The following is a 15,589-nucleotide window of genomic DNA, read 5'->3' on the forward strand; positions in this document are numbered from 1 at the left end:
CACACCCACCTGGCTCGGGCAGCGGCCACGCGGAGCCGCCCCTCCTCCTCCTCCCCCCTCCCCCGCTAGGGAGAGGGGCGCGCATCCGCCGCGGCGGGAGCGCGCGCCGGGCCCCCGCCCCGCCAATCAGAACGGTTGCCCTCGTCGCCTGCCGGGCGCGGCCGCGGACTACGAGCCCCAGAAGGCCGTGCGGCCCCTCGCGCGGCGCCGGTCGCCGGAGCGCCGCAGTGCACGCTGGGATGTGTAGTCCGCCCCCAGCCCGCCACACCTTTCCGCGTGAGCGACGCTCTTCCGCGGCGAAGATCCCGAAGACTAAAAAAAGGGGGAACGGGCGCTCGCCCCGCTTCGCCGGGCCAACATAGCAACCCTGGAGGAAGCAGGGTGCCCCTTGTAGCAGCTCTGCCAGCCAAACCAGGGCGGCCGCAAGCCTTGTGCCCCGGGGGAGGCACGCACGCCGCGGGGCGAGGAACGGAGACTCGGTGCAGCGCTGGCGGCAGCAGCCCGCCTTTAACACACGGGTGAAGAGCCACGCTAAACCCAGGGCCTTCCCTCGCTTCTGCCCGGGAGCTGATGAAGAGCCTCCCTGGACGAGAACGCCTGTCTTCTTCCAGCCGCGTGACTGCAGTGACAGTGGCGCGGATACGAGCTCGGTCCCCTCCCTTGGTGGAAGGTCTGCTTTCTGACTGTCGTCCCCACTTTTTAAGCACTCCAGACGCCGGGGTCTCGGGCCCGAGCCTGGCTTCGGCGGGCGACCCGCACGCCTACGCGCGGCCCGCGCAGGGCGGAACGAGACCGGCAGCGCCTGTTCCCGCCCGGACTTTGCCCGCCGAGCGCCGGCGCTTCCCGCGGCACCGGAAGCTGCGGCAGCGAGGAGGCTGCGGGCCCGCGCCGGGGGTGGAAGCCGCGCGGTGGAGGCCGCGGCCGGTGGGTGCCGCCGTGCTCGGGGCGCGGCCCGGGGGCGAGCACAGTCCGGGCTGCGGCACGACCGTGCCAGCCCGCGGCGGGGACCGCTTCGGCCCCGCGGGCGCCGCAGCCGTCGCGGGCGTACAGGCTGCTGCTCCGCCGGCCCTTCCGCGCGGGGCCGCCCGCTCCCTCGGAGCAGCGGGGCCGCGAGCGGGGGAGTTAAGGCGGCTGGCGGTCTGCTTGCCTCTCCCCGTTCGCTTTTGTCCCTTCTCGAGGTAGCTCAGGTACAACTTGGGAGCGTAATGAAGTTTCCACCCCGTAGCAGCTGAGGGTCGTTTTCCTGTTATCTAGCGAATTGAGCGCTCCGTCATTCCCCAGCTTCAGGCAACCCTGCATACCGCGCGAGGGAGCTGTAACGGAGCTCGCCTGTACGCCGGAAAGAATCGTCTGGTTTGTGGTGTTCAGGTCTTTAACTAGAAACCGTTCTTGTAACAGTTATTACAAGTTTAGGACTGCAGTTCATAGGCTATTTTGCTTCACGTTGCTCTGTGGCTGGCATATAAGGATAGAATGCATAAAATATTTATCTTTAAGTATACAAAGAGTCTTACAACTGATAAACAAATCAAGACTATGACTTGACTTGGGATGTAACACAAACTCAGCTATTCATCAATCTCAGACCGTCTCCTGAATTTTTGTTTTAGGGCCTTGATAAACCAAGTATGTTTCATCTTATACGACGATGCTCCTTCCAGATACCTTTCAAAGTAAGTCTCTGAAGCGTTTTTTACTCTTTCTTTAAAAATAGAACAGCAAAAGATATAATTGGAGCATTGAAAAAAGGTGACTTGACATGTCACAGTAGGCATACTTTCATCGTAAACTTTTCTGAGAGAATTCCTAATTTTACAGCAGCGTTTAGCCAAAACTAAGACATTTACTTTATAAAAAATCAAGTTTTAGTGACTGAGGTGCTTTCCCACCTCCTATTATCTTTGGTTTTGTATAGTGGTGGTGGTGGGAATAGCAGCTAATTTTTTGGGTTGACAACTGTCCTATTTCTATAATCCTTTCTGCGGAAAGGACTGCTACATCCAATTTAAAAATGCCTAAGGAACGTGTGGGTGGAAGAAAAAAGGGGATATCATTCTTTCAGATCTTATTCACTACAAAGAACCTAGCTGTTCTTCATCAGATTACTTGTGAAAGCCATGTCAGTTACCTGGTTAAGTTAAAAACATCTGAAAACTGAGGGGAAGGGCAACTATGGGGGACCCAGACCTGGAAAAGTACTTGGTACAAAATTTCACATTTAAATTAGGTAACTGCAGGATAATAAGCCTTCATTGCAAGGTGTTCAAAACAAGTTTTATAATTGCAGCTCCAGAAGTTAACTGGTCCCAGACTGCTACAGTATGGAAGGAATAAGACAGCTTGCTCTTCTCTCATCCTCCACCTGCAGAGAGATGTTTGTCTTCGTTCAAGATCTCCAAGTCTCGACCAAGCATCGATACATGCAACCAAGCTACAGGCATTTCATACCTCTATCCCCCTTTTAAAGAAAAAACCCCCCAAAGAACCTGAGACTAAAGCCTTGGACCCGACGCAATACAGTATGAAGTCACTAAAGGATTCTCCAAAGCCAGCCCTTTACTTAAGCCTTGCAGGGCTAATTCCGTTTGTTTCGGCACCCCTGGTAATGGCCATCCAAGGGACCTACTACCCTGAGCTGGCGTTTGCTCAGATTACATATGGTGCCATAATAGTCTCTTTTCTAGGAGGAATCAGGTGGGGTTTTGCTGTCCCAGAAAACAGTCCAGCCAAGCCTGACTGGCTGAACCTGGCTAACAGTACAGTTCCTCCTTTATTTGCTTGGCAGGCCTTACTTTTTAAAGATGTCACTCATGGCGCAATCCTGCTTGTAATGGGTTTAGGAATAGCACTGCATTATGACCTTGGCCTTCTTCCTACTTACCCTAGTTGGTTTAAAGCGCTGAGGATTGTGGTAACAGTGCTGGCAGTAGTATCACTACTGGCCACTGCAGCACTGAAGACAATTGATTCAGAGAAGCAGTTAAGTAGCAGCACAAATAAATGCAAGAACACAAAATAAGAAAACTAGAGGAAAGAGGTATTTATTTGTGAACAAGGCATTTGTATTGAGTTCCAGCAAAAATAAAAAAAAGTGGTTGTGCTTAGAAGTCATAAGATAGCACCATTCAAGATGCTTGTACCAGAAGCAAACAGCTTCTTAGCAAGTTTAGCAGGGAAGGACTGTACATACTGATCACTTTCAAGCCTGGCATGAATCTGGTCTTACCTGCAGAATAAAGTATCACTCTAAAATGAGACAAGATGTCACTGCCCTATGAATTTAAGATGGACAGTCATCTGACAAGAATATGAATTGCTTTATTGAATTACTGAAGTATCTGGCTTAACTGCAACATGTGATAATGTTCTGTGTTGGGTAGAACAATCAGGCAACCGTAAGCAAATGTTCTAAAGGAAGGTGAAAGCAAGGTGAAGCAATTTTTGCTCCCTGAGAAGACACTTCTGATCCAGTGTAGTTTATTATTTAGGGAAATGGAAGAGAAGTACATACTGATTCAGTTGCTATTTTGTAGAGATGCAAAAAAAAAAAAAAAAAAAGAAAAACCCCAACAAAAAACTCTGCCTCATTTCAGCAGAGAAGATGCTGAAAGTGCTATGTGATGAAACATTAGTCAGGTAACAAAGGATAGGCAAGGCAAGGCATGGCAAAGCAGAGTTTGTTTGCAGCAACAAGCCCAGGGCAAGGGTTGTTTGCAGCGACAAGCAAAGGTCAGCGTTTACCTTAAGTAGTTTATCCACCATTGTGAGAAGTATAGAAAGCTAGAGGAGAAAGCTAACACTTGTATCTTCTGTAAGGTGCCACCAGAGACAAAAAGATTAGCTTCCTGCATAGGCTTGTTGAAATAAGTAATATCTGATCCAGCTGTTTCTAGATTTTGTTTAGACTGCAGGTTACCTAGCCAAGGAAGCTGCATGCAACATAGCCATAAAGAACCGTCATAGTCCTACGTGAAAGTACTATCAAATGATGCTTGGTATGATATGACACAAACGCTCCATCTCTGGCACTAAGGGACCAAATAATGGGACTCAAAATGAGTTTGTGCCCTCTCCCTCAACACAGTAACTGAATTTGAGCACCTGGGACAGGTAGAAACAGACTTATGTCCTACCAACCGGCGGGGGGGGGGGGGGGGGGGGCTACTGTTGAAAACACTAAATGTGAAGAGATTATGCTTTTTCCACGTTGTAACTTCTTCCCCCATATACTGTGAAAGGAAGTCACATGGATTTTTTTCCCCTCAGCTGCCTCAATAAACCGAAGGAGTTGTATTTGTGTATGTTCTGTAGGCTTTTCATCGTAAGGACACTATGAGAAGCAAGAAGAAAGCCAAAAAATTACGACTAGACACATACTTAGCACCAGTTTAGGTAATCCTCACAGTTCTCTTGAAGTACCATTCTACATATGTGTTTAATAAAGAACGAAACACCTGCTGTAACTTAAACTCGGTATCTGTTCATTCTGCAAAGAACAGGATAAAAAAACCTGCCTGTCTTAAAAATGGAGCCATTTTCCTCTTATGTGAGGAAACAGCAGCTACATACATAAGCCTGAAACTTTCAAACTGACAGGTTAACAGCATCCTATCCCTGAAACAGTGATATATTCCTGTGCTCTCTGAATACAAAGGAAGTAAAAAATTGAGTTTGTAAATTAAAACACTGATTTTATTCTTTCTTACTCAGTCATGGCAATTGTTTAAATGGGTCTAGAGAAGAGAATTTGCTTTGGCCCTAGAGTCAAAGGAAGAGGTATTGAGCATCAGAGACCGTAGTCAATTAATTTTCACTGAAACACGACAGAATGTAATCTCAAAAACTGGAGAAGGTAGCTTCACATGACAACTGATTCCCTCCAGCTGCTCCAAAACAGGAAGTTTATGGGATGAGATTGGAAGTGAACTAGTAACTCCCAAACAAATAAAATACAGTTAAAGTAAGGTTTCCTCAAACAGTTCAAGAAGGGTCATGAAGCGTGAAGAAGAAGAAAGGTTAAGAAATATTACCTGTCGTTTGGGCTGAGAGGGGCCTATAACGGCAGTTAGCAAGGCAGCCACACTTCCAAGAAACCTGAGTGTTTTTATACTGAAGGAAGAAGTACATAAATATTTCACTAGGGAAGTGTGTAACCTGCAGTTTAAAAACAGTAAACATTAACATTTATAAACAATCTTTCCCAGTGTCCTACTGAGAAACAGGATTCCCAGTAAAACAAGAGCTATTAGACAAGAGCGGCAGTGATACAGCTTACTACAATAGGAAAGCTCCCTGTAAAAGAACATTTCACCATCAGTAGGAATATGCATTTCATTATGAAAAGCTGTTTAAAACAACTAGCTTCAGCTTTGGGGAGGCGGGGGGAAATATGCATTAGTCTACAGGCATAAAAAGTCCTTTCTGAAGTAAAAAAAAAAAAAAAAAAAAAAAGGTATACAAGATTACAGGGAGATCAGAGAAACAAATGCTCCATCATATAGCACGTTTTAGCATGGCAGTCTCCCAACCCTATGCTGGAATGTAAAACCTAGATTCTTAAGGTTCTTACACCACTAACCTTGGAGGCTTTTATTCATACAATAACTTGTTAATATTACATAGTGGATGTTGACCTAAATGGTGTGAATGCTCCTTTGTCTACTTAGCGCAGGCTTCCTGTTTGGGGACATTCCAGTTGTGGTTTTGTGTTCTAGAACAACACTGTCTATCAAAGTCCAAGCAGCCTTATTTCAGAGTCTGAGTCCCACCTCACTCATCCACAACAAGTTAATTTATAACTATTCCTAGATTCATTTAATTGCTAGAAATACTGCTCTACTAAGTGTCCAAGCTAAATACAAAATCCTTCAGACAAAACATGCTAATGGCATCACTAATACTGAATACAACCAATTACATCGCAAAAACTTCTGTCCATTTGAACTTGGAAGAGAGAGGATGCAAGATGTAGCAAGCATGAACATGCGTACCTTCTAGAACAGCTTCTGTTCCAATGTCCAGTCTCAGCATCTGTCACACAGGGTAAAACACGTTCAAGTAAGGGAGGAGCGTGGGCAAGAGGCTTTTCCTAAGTTTTTGTATTAAGAACAGTCCTAAACAAAACAGCTAATCTAATGAATAGCATTTCCATTTAAAATTGATCAGAGCTTACTGAATAGGAGCTCTAACATCATCACCGATATCACTGAAAAGAAAAGCCTGCACAAAGGCGGAATGACAGTATGACAACTGTGAGAATAACCTTTCAGAGCATGAAATTCTCAGTCACTTATCACTAAAGTTTCGTGGGGTAGCAAGAAAGTAGTTATCCAATTCATATTTAATGCCCACGCCCAGCAGCACAGGAGAGGCTCAAATATATTAGAGCCGTAAGTACCAAGCCTTCTCCATCTTTCATCCTTTCTACGTTGTTTTCTGCCAGAAGAGGACAACTAATACTAGTCAAGTAGCCAGTCTGCTCTTATCTATAGATAATTCCCAGCTGTCTGTAGTAGCTTCCTTCCAGATTATAAGGCCTGCTAAAGATTCCAACTGTCTCGCATCTTACGGAGTTAATCTGATTGATGTTTCTACGTGCTGGAATGATTTCTTCAGATCAGGTATCTTCAGGGCTAATTTGCCAGTTGTTTCAGTGAGCTTAACCCAGTCATAAAGGTATTCCTACTCTTCGCAGAGCGCTTCCTGAAACAGACTTTGGACAAGCCAATTTACTTTCAGGGCCAAGAGTTTTAACATTTCCTTCTGCTCAGGAAGAGCCCTGTGATCTACTCCTCTATGGCCTCTACTCTTCCATTAGCAGGAGCTTCAGGTTTCTGGACAATGAAACTGGAAATCCAAGGAGGTAGAAGCTCACTCTTTCCTTAGGGGAATTTCCTTCTTTGTTTTTTACAGCACAGCTACACCTCCTTCACAGCGGCTGGTGATCATGTTGGCAATTTCAGTCCAACTGTCCATATGGGGGTTATACACTTCAACAGAGTCAGAGGTTACTGGAGCAGCAAAATCATGACTGGGAGCACGGCCTCCCGAAGCATAAAGAAATCCATTCACAGCCACAACACAGACACCAGCTCTTGGCATCTTCATTGATGCAACTTCAACCCACTTTTCCTAATGAGAAGGTGGAAAGTCAACAAGCAATTTTAGAGTAAGGCTCCAATTCTGATAAGAATAGCTTTTTAAGCTTAAGTACTGAAACATATACAAAGGTTGCTAAGCAAGCACTACACAAGCTCAAATACTGTTACGCTAATACTGCACATGTATGGTATTGAGAGGATCACCAAGGTTAGAACAACAGCACAAACTCTTAAGCAGTTTCACAAGTAGTCCAAACCATACAAGTCTGACTAAAGAACAGATCACATACTTTTTACACATACACTCGTCCCTTCCTTCAGCCACTGCAAGACGCAGTGTGCCTACAAGACAGAGGATGGCACATAATTTGATGGGAAATAAGGAGAACTACACTCAATTCCAAATGCAAAATAGAATGGAACACGTGCCACTACTGTTCCAAAGAGCATCATGCGTGAGCAATAGTAGCCAGGACTAGTTTCACATTTCATTGAAAAAGTGTTCAAAGTGATTTTTCTAGTCATGCTTGAATATAACTACATTTTGATGCAGAAGAAAGATAACCAGTTTTTGCAAGCCAAGCTCTTACTTTTCCAGGGTGTTTTTGTCTTTCTAGTCAGAGTATAGACGATTCAGTTGCAGAAGGGGAATCTATTCCCCCCATCCTAACTCTCCTGAGTATTTAGCAGACTACAGTATGTCTATGCAACATCAGTATTGGTTAGCTTCCAGTTACTCGAAAGAATGCCTACAGTTTCTGTAAACACTCCACTCCGAATAAGATTAGCAACATTCTACAGACTGGTTAGGACACAGATTGACCAAGGTCACCAAAGCTTGGTTTTCACACTGATTACCATCTAGTAGTGAAGAGGAAACGGAATTTGTTTTAATTGCTTCTAGCAAACCGAATTTTCCCTGCTGTGCAACATTCAAGTTTTTTTTCCCCCCCTTTTTAAAGAAAGGAAGCAGGCTATCCCCATTGCATTAAGATTGTGTTAAGATGCTATCTACATTTCTAAAAGAAAGGGACTCTACCATACCTCTTCAAAGGAGTATCTTTCTACAGTAGCAAGTGCATCTTGAGATTCATTCCAGCCTCCCACAGCATAAATACAATCGTTGAGAGTAGCTACACCAAGGTATGCTCTTTGGGTTCCCATTGGAGGAAGCTCAGACCAACGTTTAGATATTGGATCATAGACTTCAACAGAACGTAATTCTACTCCTTCGTTGCTGATACCGCCAACCACATAAATCAAACCTGCAGAAATAAGAGTTTTCCCTATGTCAGATTTCATAATAGAAGGGTCTGGAAGAAAGAAACGTTGATCACAATACCCCTTTCCACTTGGCATTAAGATGATTTAAGAATCCCAAATAAAATCCTCCATTTGCCCAGAAATAACATACATAAAGTTTTCACATAAGTGACCAAGAGGCTCAAACACTAGAAGCTCTTATGAAAGCCATCATTAATTTAACCAAATGCAGGGTAAAGAATTCAGAAGCCTGCATCTGCTGAGCAAGCCTGAATCAAATGCTTAAACACATTCACACATCGAGTCTTTAGATGTGTTTGCCTTGCGATGATCTGTGGCAACTCTTCAGATACTCACAGATGCACACACAGACATCTATACAAGACAAAAGCACTGCCAGGAAGGACAATCAACTGCTAATGCGTTGGCTGGGTAAACATACTGAGGACCACATAAAAACCTCTTTCAAGGGGTAAAAGGCAGGAGACAAAGAGAACTTGACAGCCTTTGAGTTCTGTAGAAATAAAAATGGTACCAGAAAGACAAATAGTGAGGCACAAGAGCGATACATCAGCTTGTGCAACTGGTGGCACAGCACAAGACAAAGGTAAGAATTCATAACCAAAATAGAGTTTCAATATCCAACAAAATCCAATTTCTCTCCAACCTTTACCAAAACGCACCTTGCATTTCACAGCATCCAAAGCAGTACCGGGGCACAGCCATGCTTCCCACCACATCCCAACTATTCTCTTCAGGATCAAATCTTTCAATTGTGTTGCCAATCTCTGCACCAACCCAGCCTCCTGCAAATGACAGCAAATATAGGAAATAATTTTGTGCACAAAGTTGTGTGTTAACTGAATTTTAGACATATTGAACACTGTTCCAGGACACACTAATTCTGAAAACAGGTGTGATATAACAGCATGCACTCTACACAGGAAATACATTATAACTGAACAATAATCAACCCACAAAGATCTGTTATACTATTGCTCATTTAAACAACTGTTTTTCAAAACTTAGATTTGAAACACAAAGGCATAATATTTACAATCAATCCGTTTACAAGTTCTAGTAACACACACCTTCACAATTAGCTTCACATAGGGGAAACAAAATAGTTACCCAAAGCATAGATAGCACCATAACACGTGCACACTCCCAGCCCACAACGGGGATGGTTCATGGAAGCCACAGCAGTCCACTGCTTAGTAACAGGATCATAACATTCAGTACAGTCAAAAATCATCGAGTCCTTCTCACCTGGATAAAAAGAAGAAAAACAAGGACAGGGGAATGACAGCGTTTTGCACCGCAGCTATGCAACCATTCTTCAGTTTCTTCCGGAACAGACAACATCTGAATACAAGATCTTTCTTTTAGCTAGCCAAACAGCCAAAGCAGCAAAAGGCTCATTTATACTTAGAAACAGAATCAGCACTGGAAACAGCTTTCGGCAACAGTTGCCTGAAACATCACTGAAAACAGAGGAGTGAACAGTGTTACACGCTTTACCCTGCGGCACAACTGATAGGGTTTTCAAGACCAGAGAAGGTATTCTTTAGGGAGACAAACAATAGACATATGCATTCTTTGATAACAGACTGGTAGAGCTACCTGTCACATCCCTGTGAAAACATACAAAACAAGTCTCTCTAGGCAGGCAGGCAGACCACAAGGGGACTGTGCTATACTACTGAGTTTTATGCTGCAGGCTTCTGCTAGACTAGCAGAGAGAAAGGAACTGCTATTTCTGTGGGCTTCGTGCACCACTAGTATACCAAACACCTCTCAGTATGCTTGCACATATCATCCATGTGCTTACCCGGGAAGCCTCTACGCCATATGGGAAAAGCAGCTCACTAAGAAATGGCCAGCAGAGGAGTCCAAAACTCACATTCATAGAGCAGTGATGGCAAAGAACGGCAGATCGCAATTTTCAGCTGTTACTAAATCTAAAAGCTGCACTGTCTACTGTTAAGTTCCTCAGAACCACCTACAAGAATAATTGCAAAACCTTCACCATGAGTTCTATAGTATCCACGTGACAAACAAGGCCATACGCTTCTGAAGACTTAAAATTCAGCCAGGGAAACAAATAAAAGTGGTAGATTTTAGGCTGTGTGACGTTAGGCCCACACAGTATTGCAAGCTGGTACTTAAAGAAGCCTTCCCCCAAGAACTCAGCCCGAAAGAAAGCATACAACACTGGTTCCCTGTTTAGTCAGTAAAGGACACTGCACCAAAATTTTCCCGGCTACTGAATCACAGTTGACTCATTTGTGAGGAAAGGAGCCTCTCTACCTATCAATTCTTGCCTTAACTCTAACAGAATAAGAACAACAAAACCATACACTGCCACTACAGTTGAGGAGCAGGAATCTATCATACCACCATAGGGTACGTACTTCTAGAACATGCGCAAACTATTCAACATTCTGAAATCAAATCACAGTCCAGATGACAATGCCTCTGATGCAAGTAAATTCTTCAGGGAATTTCTAGGGGCAGTCATTTCTTTTTAGAAGCACAGAAATGCTTTATATAGCAGCACAGGGCTCTACTGTCAGCATTGTGAACACTCTACAGAAAGCGTTCGTTTCAGCTCTTACCTCCGATGGCATAGACCATTCCTCCCACAACAGCCACACCCAGCCCACTCCGGGCCTGGTGGAGAGAAGACACTGTGGTCCAGTAGTGGCTGAAGGTGTCAAACCGCTCCACACAGCTGAGGGCTCTGCTGTCACTCCAGCGTCCTCCTTGCAGCCGGGTGTATCCACCTGGAAAGTGGGTAGAAAAGTTATAACACAGTAAGAGCTTCCCGCTCATCCTCTTGCTCCTGTATCTGAACCACAGGAAAAACTACAATAACTGGCATTAGCCACTTTTTGTGGGAATCAAACTTTTCCAAGTAGCATAGCTTCTCCAGCAGACCTGGAAGAACAGTCGTCTTGCAGGTTGCTCAACTGAACAACTCACCACCACAGTACAAATGTTATTGATTATGTATTACTGATGTTCTCAATAAAACGCAGAGACCAACCAACAGCCTGCACGATCTAAAGCGGTGTTACTGCCCACATGGTGAAACAGTAGTATTTCCCTCCAATGCAAACCTATAGCTTTGCTAAGAAAAGCTTAACCAAAAGAGGGGTGGGGGGGGGGGAAACACGTTATCCCATTATGTGAAACAGAATTTTCTGGTCAGAGAAAGTTTCAATAGTTTCAATACACATCTTCTATAAATGCTCTGTGTCACACATTTGGCAAAGTTTAATAGTTGGAAAAAATTCTGCTCAGGTTATTAAAGCCTAAAATATGCTGATCGTAAACCCAAGAGAAAAAGATTTTCTTTCAAATACCACAGTATCAATCTGAGCAGATCAGGCAGTTTTATAATCTAGGCAGAGTATTGCTCTTCTGTGATACAGGGAGTCTAGTCTCTGTTCTGCTGCAATTGTTCTGGTGATCTTGACAAGTCAATTCATCTCTGGCTCAGCTAAGTTTGAAAGACGCAGGAAACAGCCTCTCATTCTCCTCAGTGACTCTTTGAAATAGGAGCCAATTCTGTAATTTCTTACAGATCCCTCAATAAAGCACTTGGGGGGGGGGGGGCAGGGGAGAAGGAAGCAATCAAGCCTCTGATCTTAATCGTGTGATGCTTTTGCAATTGGTAACATACTTAAAGTCACTTTTTTATTAATACACACATGCTTTCGTGCTATATTCACTTGATACATTTCCTGTCTGGGATAAATAGCATACCTAAATAAAACTAGTATAATGCAGAGTTTAAAAGACCTGAGGGTTGTTTGTACATACTTTGTAAAAGCACCAACACTTTTATAAATGCAAAATTTTATTTTAAGAAGGGGAGAAATATAACCTCTAGAAGAACAAAGAGCGCAGCAAACTCGCATACACCATTCCAGTAGTGAACCACAGGTGAATCCCCTGGTAATTCGCAACTTTCTACCCAAGGCAAATAACTTCTGAAAGGCAAATCTAGACTTTGAATACCATGTTATGATGATATGATGAAATGCGAACTCACCCCCTTTCTGCAATACTAAGCAGAAAGCAACTCACTCAGTAACTCTGCCTGATGAATCATTTTGATATTTTGGTACCTTCTAATTAAACAAAGAGCTCAGTACCTCTTTCAGTATTGTAACATGAGATACTACTTCATCATTTGTTTTATAAAGTTCAAACAGCCACATTCTAACCTACTGCATAAAGGTACTTCCTGGCTTTCCTCCGGGGACGAGCTTTAGAAGCTTGCAGAAAACTGCTGACCTTGTTCTCTTTGGGAGATTTACAGACTTCACAGTATTCTTTCAACAGAGTTTGCAGGGCCACCCGAAGGCTGAAATCTGGAACACCTTGAGATGTAGAAGCAGATCAAAAAAGGCATAATGAAAAATCAGAGATTTGAATAACTCATCTATGAATAACTCATCTATGAAAAAGTTACTAGCTTCTCCTAAAAAAGCAAACAAATTAAGCCTGGATTCTTTATAACTTTCTCAAAAGCGTATTTTTAAAATATGCCTGTTGCTATTGGTTAAGAAATGCAACTTGTTTGATGTAAAGTAATTATTTCCACTCATTGTACTATCAAATTAAAAAAAATGCCAGTAACCCTGAACAACACATAATTCACACAGATACAAACATCTGATATTATTTCCTTCCTTTACTTACTTTCTATGTATTTTAAAAGTCTTTGTGCTGGTAAGAGAGGGAATCGAACAGGCTCCAGTACTTCTACTACATGTTTCTTTCTTTTTCCCAGATCCTTCAGAATCCATTGCATTGCAGCTATGAAAACCTGGTACTCATCCTCTATGCTTAGGTCCTCACTTCGCAGGATCTTAATCAGCTGCTCTTTTGTTAGGGCCAGGAACTCCTCTCCACTCTGCACTTCCAGGAAGTGAGCATGGATGTAGTTCTCGGTGAACTCCAACAGGTCATGGCAGGCAATTTGCTCGGAGAACTGGAAGAGGCCGATGCAGTTGAAGGGGTCGATCTGCCCTTTCAGGAACTCGCAGCACAGCTCCACGACCTCGGTGAGCTGCAGCATGTCCGCGGCGACTATCAGCTCCTGAACGTTGTGCTCCCCGATGCTCACCACTCCTGCGGGCACGCACACGACAACGGGGCCCCGCTGTCGGCCGCGGCTCCCCTCCGCCCGCGCACACGACGCGGGGCTGCCGGGCGGGCGCGGCCGTTGGGCGACCGTTACGCAGGCGCGGCCGCCGGGCAACCGCCACCGGGGCGGCCCCCGCGCGCCCGTCGCCCCCTGCCGCCGCGCGGGGCCCCGCCGTTACCTGTGTAGATGAAGTCGAGGAGCGTGTGGAAGGTGTCCGCCTCGACGCCCGCGATCCGCACCACGTCGCGGCCGGACTCCTTCATGCCCCCCGCGAAGAGCGCCGCGAAGTAGGGGCTGCTGGCCGCCAGCACCAGGCGGTGCACGGCGAACGCCTCCGGGCCCACCTCCAGCCGCACGTCGCAGAAGCTCTGGCCGCCCCGCAGCCGGTTGATCTGGGCCAGGAGAAGGCGGGCGTGCCGGTCCGAGGAGAAGGGGCTCCCGCCGCCCCGCGCTGCGGCGGCGCACGCCATACTACCCCCTCCCCCTTCCCGCGGCAGCGTCCTCCCTCCCGCTGAAGAACAGCGCTCACGCATGCGCGCCGGCGGCGCTGAGCTTTGCCCTTAGGCGCCACGAGTGGGCGGGGGAGAAGGGGAGGCGGCGGCGCGTGCGCAGAGGGCGGCGGCGCGCCGTTGGCGGGAGGGCTTCGTCAGAGATGGCCTGCGGAGCTGGCCTGTTTGCTCTGCGCCCTGCCCTCTCGGCGGCTAAAGGAGGTGTCTCCGCCTTGGTTGTAGTGCCTCTCCCTGACCTTCTTGTCTTTGTGTTCGCCTCGTCACTTGGCCCCGCTGGCCCCTAGAGCCACCTCTGCCTGCTCTCTAAGGCAGTGCCTTCTTATATGTGATTAAGTTGGTCTCCTTCTAGGTTCATCAAGTGGCCCTAGGCCTAGTGCTGAGGGAACAGGTGAGTAGCAGGTGTGGGTTCACTTTATCTGTTGCCTTCACAATCTCTCTTCTTAACCTTTCCTCACTGAACTGGGTTCTTAGCCCCCTTAATTTGACCTTGTGAGGAAGAAACCTGATAGTGCTAGGGACACAACCACAGCTACCATCTGTCTGAGGCAGCTTCAGAGACGGAGGACAACCACTTGTCCCCACCTCAGCAGTGTGGCATCAGGGCTAGCACTGACTATAGGCAGAGCCAGTCCACAGACCTTCTTTCTCTATAGCATCCTACCACATGTGGGCCCTCTTTCCAACGCTAGTGTTTCACCTCAGAGCCCTGTAGTACCATGTGGGGCATCGGCGCCGTACTGAGGTAGCGCGTACTTCCATCTTAGTATCTGTAATTCACTGAGTCGTTGCATGCCTGAGCACGGACTGAGGGAAGAGCATCACACGCTGAGTTACACACACTCATTCTTGAGGTCTGGCAAAGCCAGCACTGGTTCTGAGGGAAAAGGTATCCTTCCTGAGTTTTCTACAACCATTCCAGTAACATGACATGCAGCCAAAGCAAAAGGTAATCAGCCTCTTGGAACACTTAGGTATCTATTTACTGCGAGACTGGGAAAGAAGAACATGTCTGCTTATAGTTACAATGGTCTTGGGCCTCCAGGCTTTTCTCGTGATTCTGCGTTTCATTGTAATAGCTTCTAGAAGTGCTTGCAGAAGGAATCTGAATCATGATACTCTAGGGGCTGTTGGTTTCCCCGTTCATCAGCATTTCATTCTTAACAGCAGAATGGTAGAATGACCTTTCAGGCTGATCTTAAAAAAATGCCCATAGAAAATACAGATCTAGATAGATAAGTAAGGTTTCTGCAAGCATGTGCAGTTGAATTCATGCTGCTAGGCTAATAAATGCTTTGAGATTTTTCTTTCATTGATGAATCTGTAAAAGAAATCAGACCTCTCTTGCGCTGACATTTTATTCATTGGAAGTGGCCTGTGAGTAAAAGGCTTAGAATTCTCCTAAATGTCATTGGCTCAGTCACAGGCTGATGTCAGCTGTTAGACACTTGGCCAGTATTAGGATTTCACGCCATAGTGCCAAATTCACAGGCACAGAATGGCATTGCTGAGACTTGATTTTGCCCTGAAGGCCTGTCGTGTACTGTATTATATGTGGT

At 45.6% G+C, this 15,589-nt stretch overlaps 2 protein-coding genes across 4 annotated transcripts; one reads left to right on the forward strand and one right to left on the reverse strand.

Annotated features, from left to right (window-relative positions):
* The first annotated feature begins 67 nt into the window (after window positions 1-67).
* On the forward strand, window positions 68-3,564 carry TMEM69 (transmembrane protein 69). Its single transcript, XM_068953001.1, has 3 exons — window positions 68-924; window positions 1,611-1,673; window positions 2,288-3,564. Exons 1-3 carry the CDS (start codon window positions 571-573, stop codon window positions 3,017-3,019), a joined length of 1,149 nt encoding a protein of 382 aa, XP_068809102.1. The 5' UTR covers window positions 68-570; the 3' UTR covers window positions 3,020-3,564.
* IPP (intracisternal A particle-promoted polypeptide) lies at window positions 1,358-14,058 on the reverse strand. Of its 3 annotated transcripts, XM_068953000.1 has the most exons (9): window positions 13,703-14,058; window positions 13,077-13,508; window positions 12,599-12,754; window positions 10,982-11,149; window positions 9,495-9,632; window positions 9,047-9,169; window positions 8,145-8,365; window positions 5,991-6,030; window positions 1,358-2,362 (listed from the first exon to the last, which is right to left on the reverse strand). In XM_068953000.1, the coding sequence occupies exons 1-9, from the start codon at window positions 14,055-14,057 to the stop codon at window positions 2,352-2,354; spliced, it is 1,644 nt and encodes a 547-aa protein (XP_068809101.1). In that variant the 5' UTR covers window position 14,058; the 3' UTR covers window positions 1,358-2,351. The 3 variants fall into 3 exon arrangements, with proteins under 3 accessions (XP_068809101.1, XP_068809098.1, XP_068809100.1); XM_068952997.1 differs by lacking the exon at window positions 1,358-2,362 and having other exon boundaries at window positions 5,568-7,131; XM_068952999.1 differs by lacking the exons at window positions 1,358-2,362; window positions 5,991-6,030; window positions 9,495-9,632 and adding an exon at window positions 6,772-7,131.
* Window positions 14,059-15,589: the final 1,531 nt, after the last annotated feature.

The sequence above is a fragment of the Struthio camelus genome, chromosome 8, assembly GCF_040807025.1.
Source record: "Struthio camelus isolate bStrCam1 chromosome 8, bStrCam1.hap1, whole genome shotgun sequence".
Taxonomy (NCBI): domain Eukaryota; kingdom Metazoa; phylum Chordata; class Aves; order Struthioniformes; family Struthionidae; genus Struthio; species Struthio camelus.

Excerpts from the sequence above, each read along its gene's own strand:
- TMEM69 (XM_068953001.1), top strand. The coding sequence starts at position 571 with ATGAAGAGCCTCCCTGGACGAGAACGCCTGTCTTCTTCCAGCCGCGTG. Across the intron at positions 925-1,610 it reads CGCGGTGGAGGCCGCGGCCG|GGCCTTGATAAACCAAGTAT; the intron begins GTGGGTGCCGCC and ends TTTTTGTTTTAG. Across the intron at positions 1,674-2,287 it reads CCTTCCAGATACCTTTCAAA|CTCCAGAAGTTAACTGGTCC; the intron begins GTAAGTCTCTGA and ends TTATAATTGCAG.
- IPP (XM_068952997.1), bottom strand. The coding sequence starts at position 14,057 with ATGCGTGAGCGCTGTTCTTCAGCGGGAGGGAGGACGCTGCCGCGGGAA. Across the intron at positions 9,170-9,494 it reads TGGTGCTATCTATGCTTTGG|GAGGCTGGGTTGGTGCAGAG; the intron begins GTAACTATTTTG and ends TGTCATTTGCAG. Across the intron at positions 7,132-8,144 it reads AAAGATACTCCTTTGAAGAG|GAAAAGTGGGTTGAAGTTGC; the intron begins GTATGGTAGAGT and ends CCTTCTCATTAG.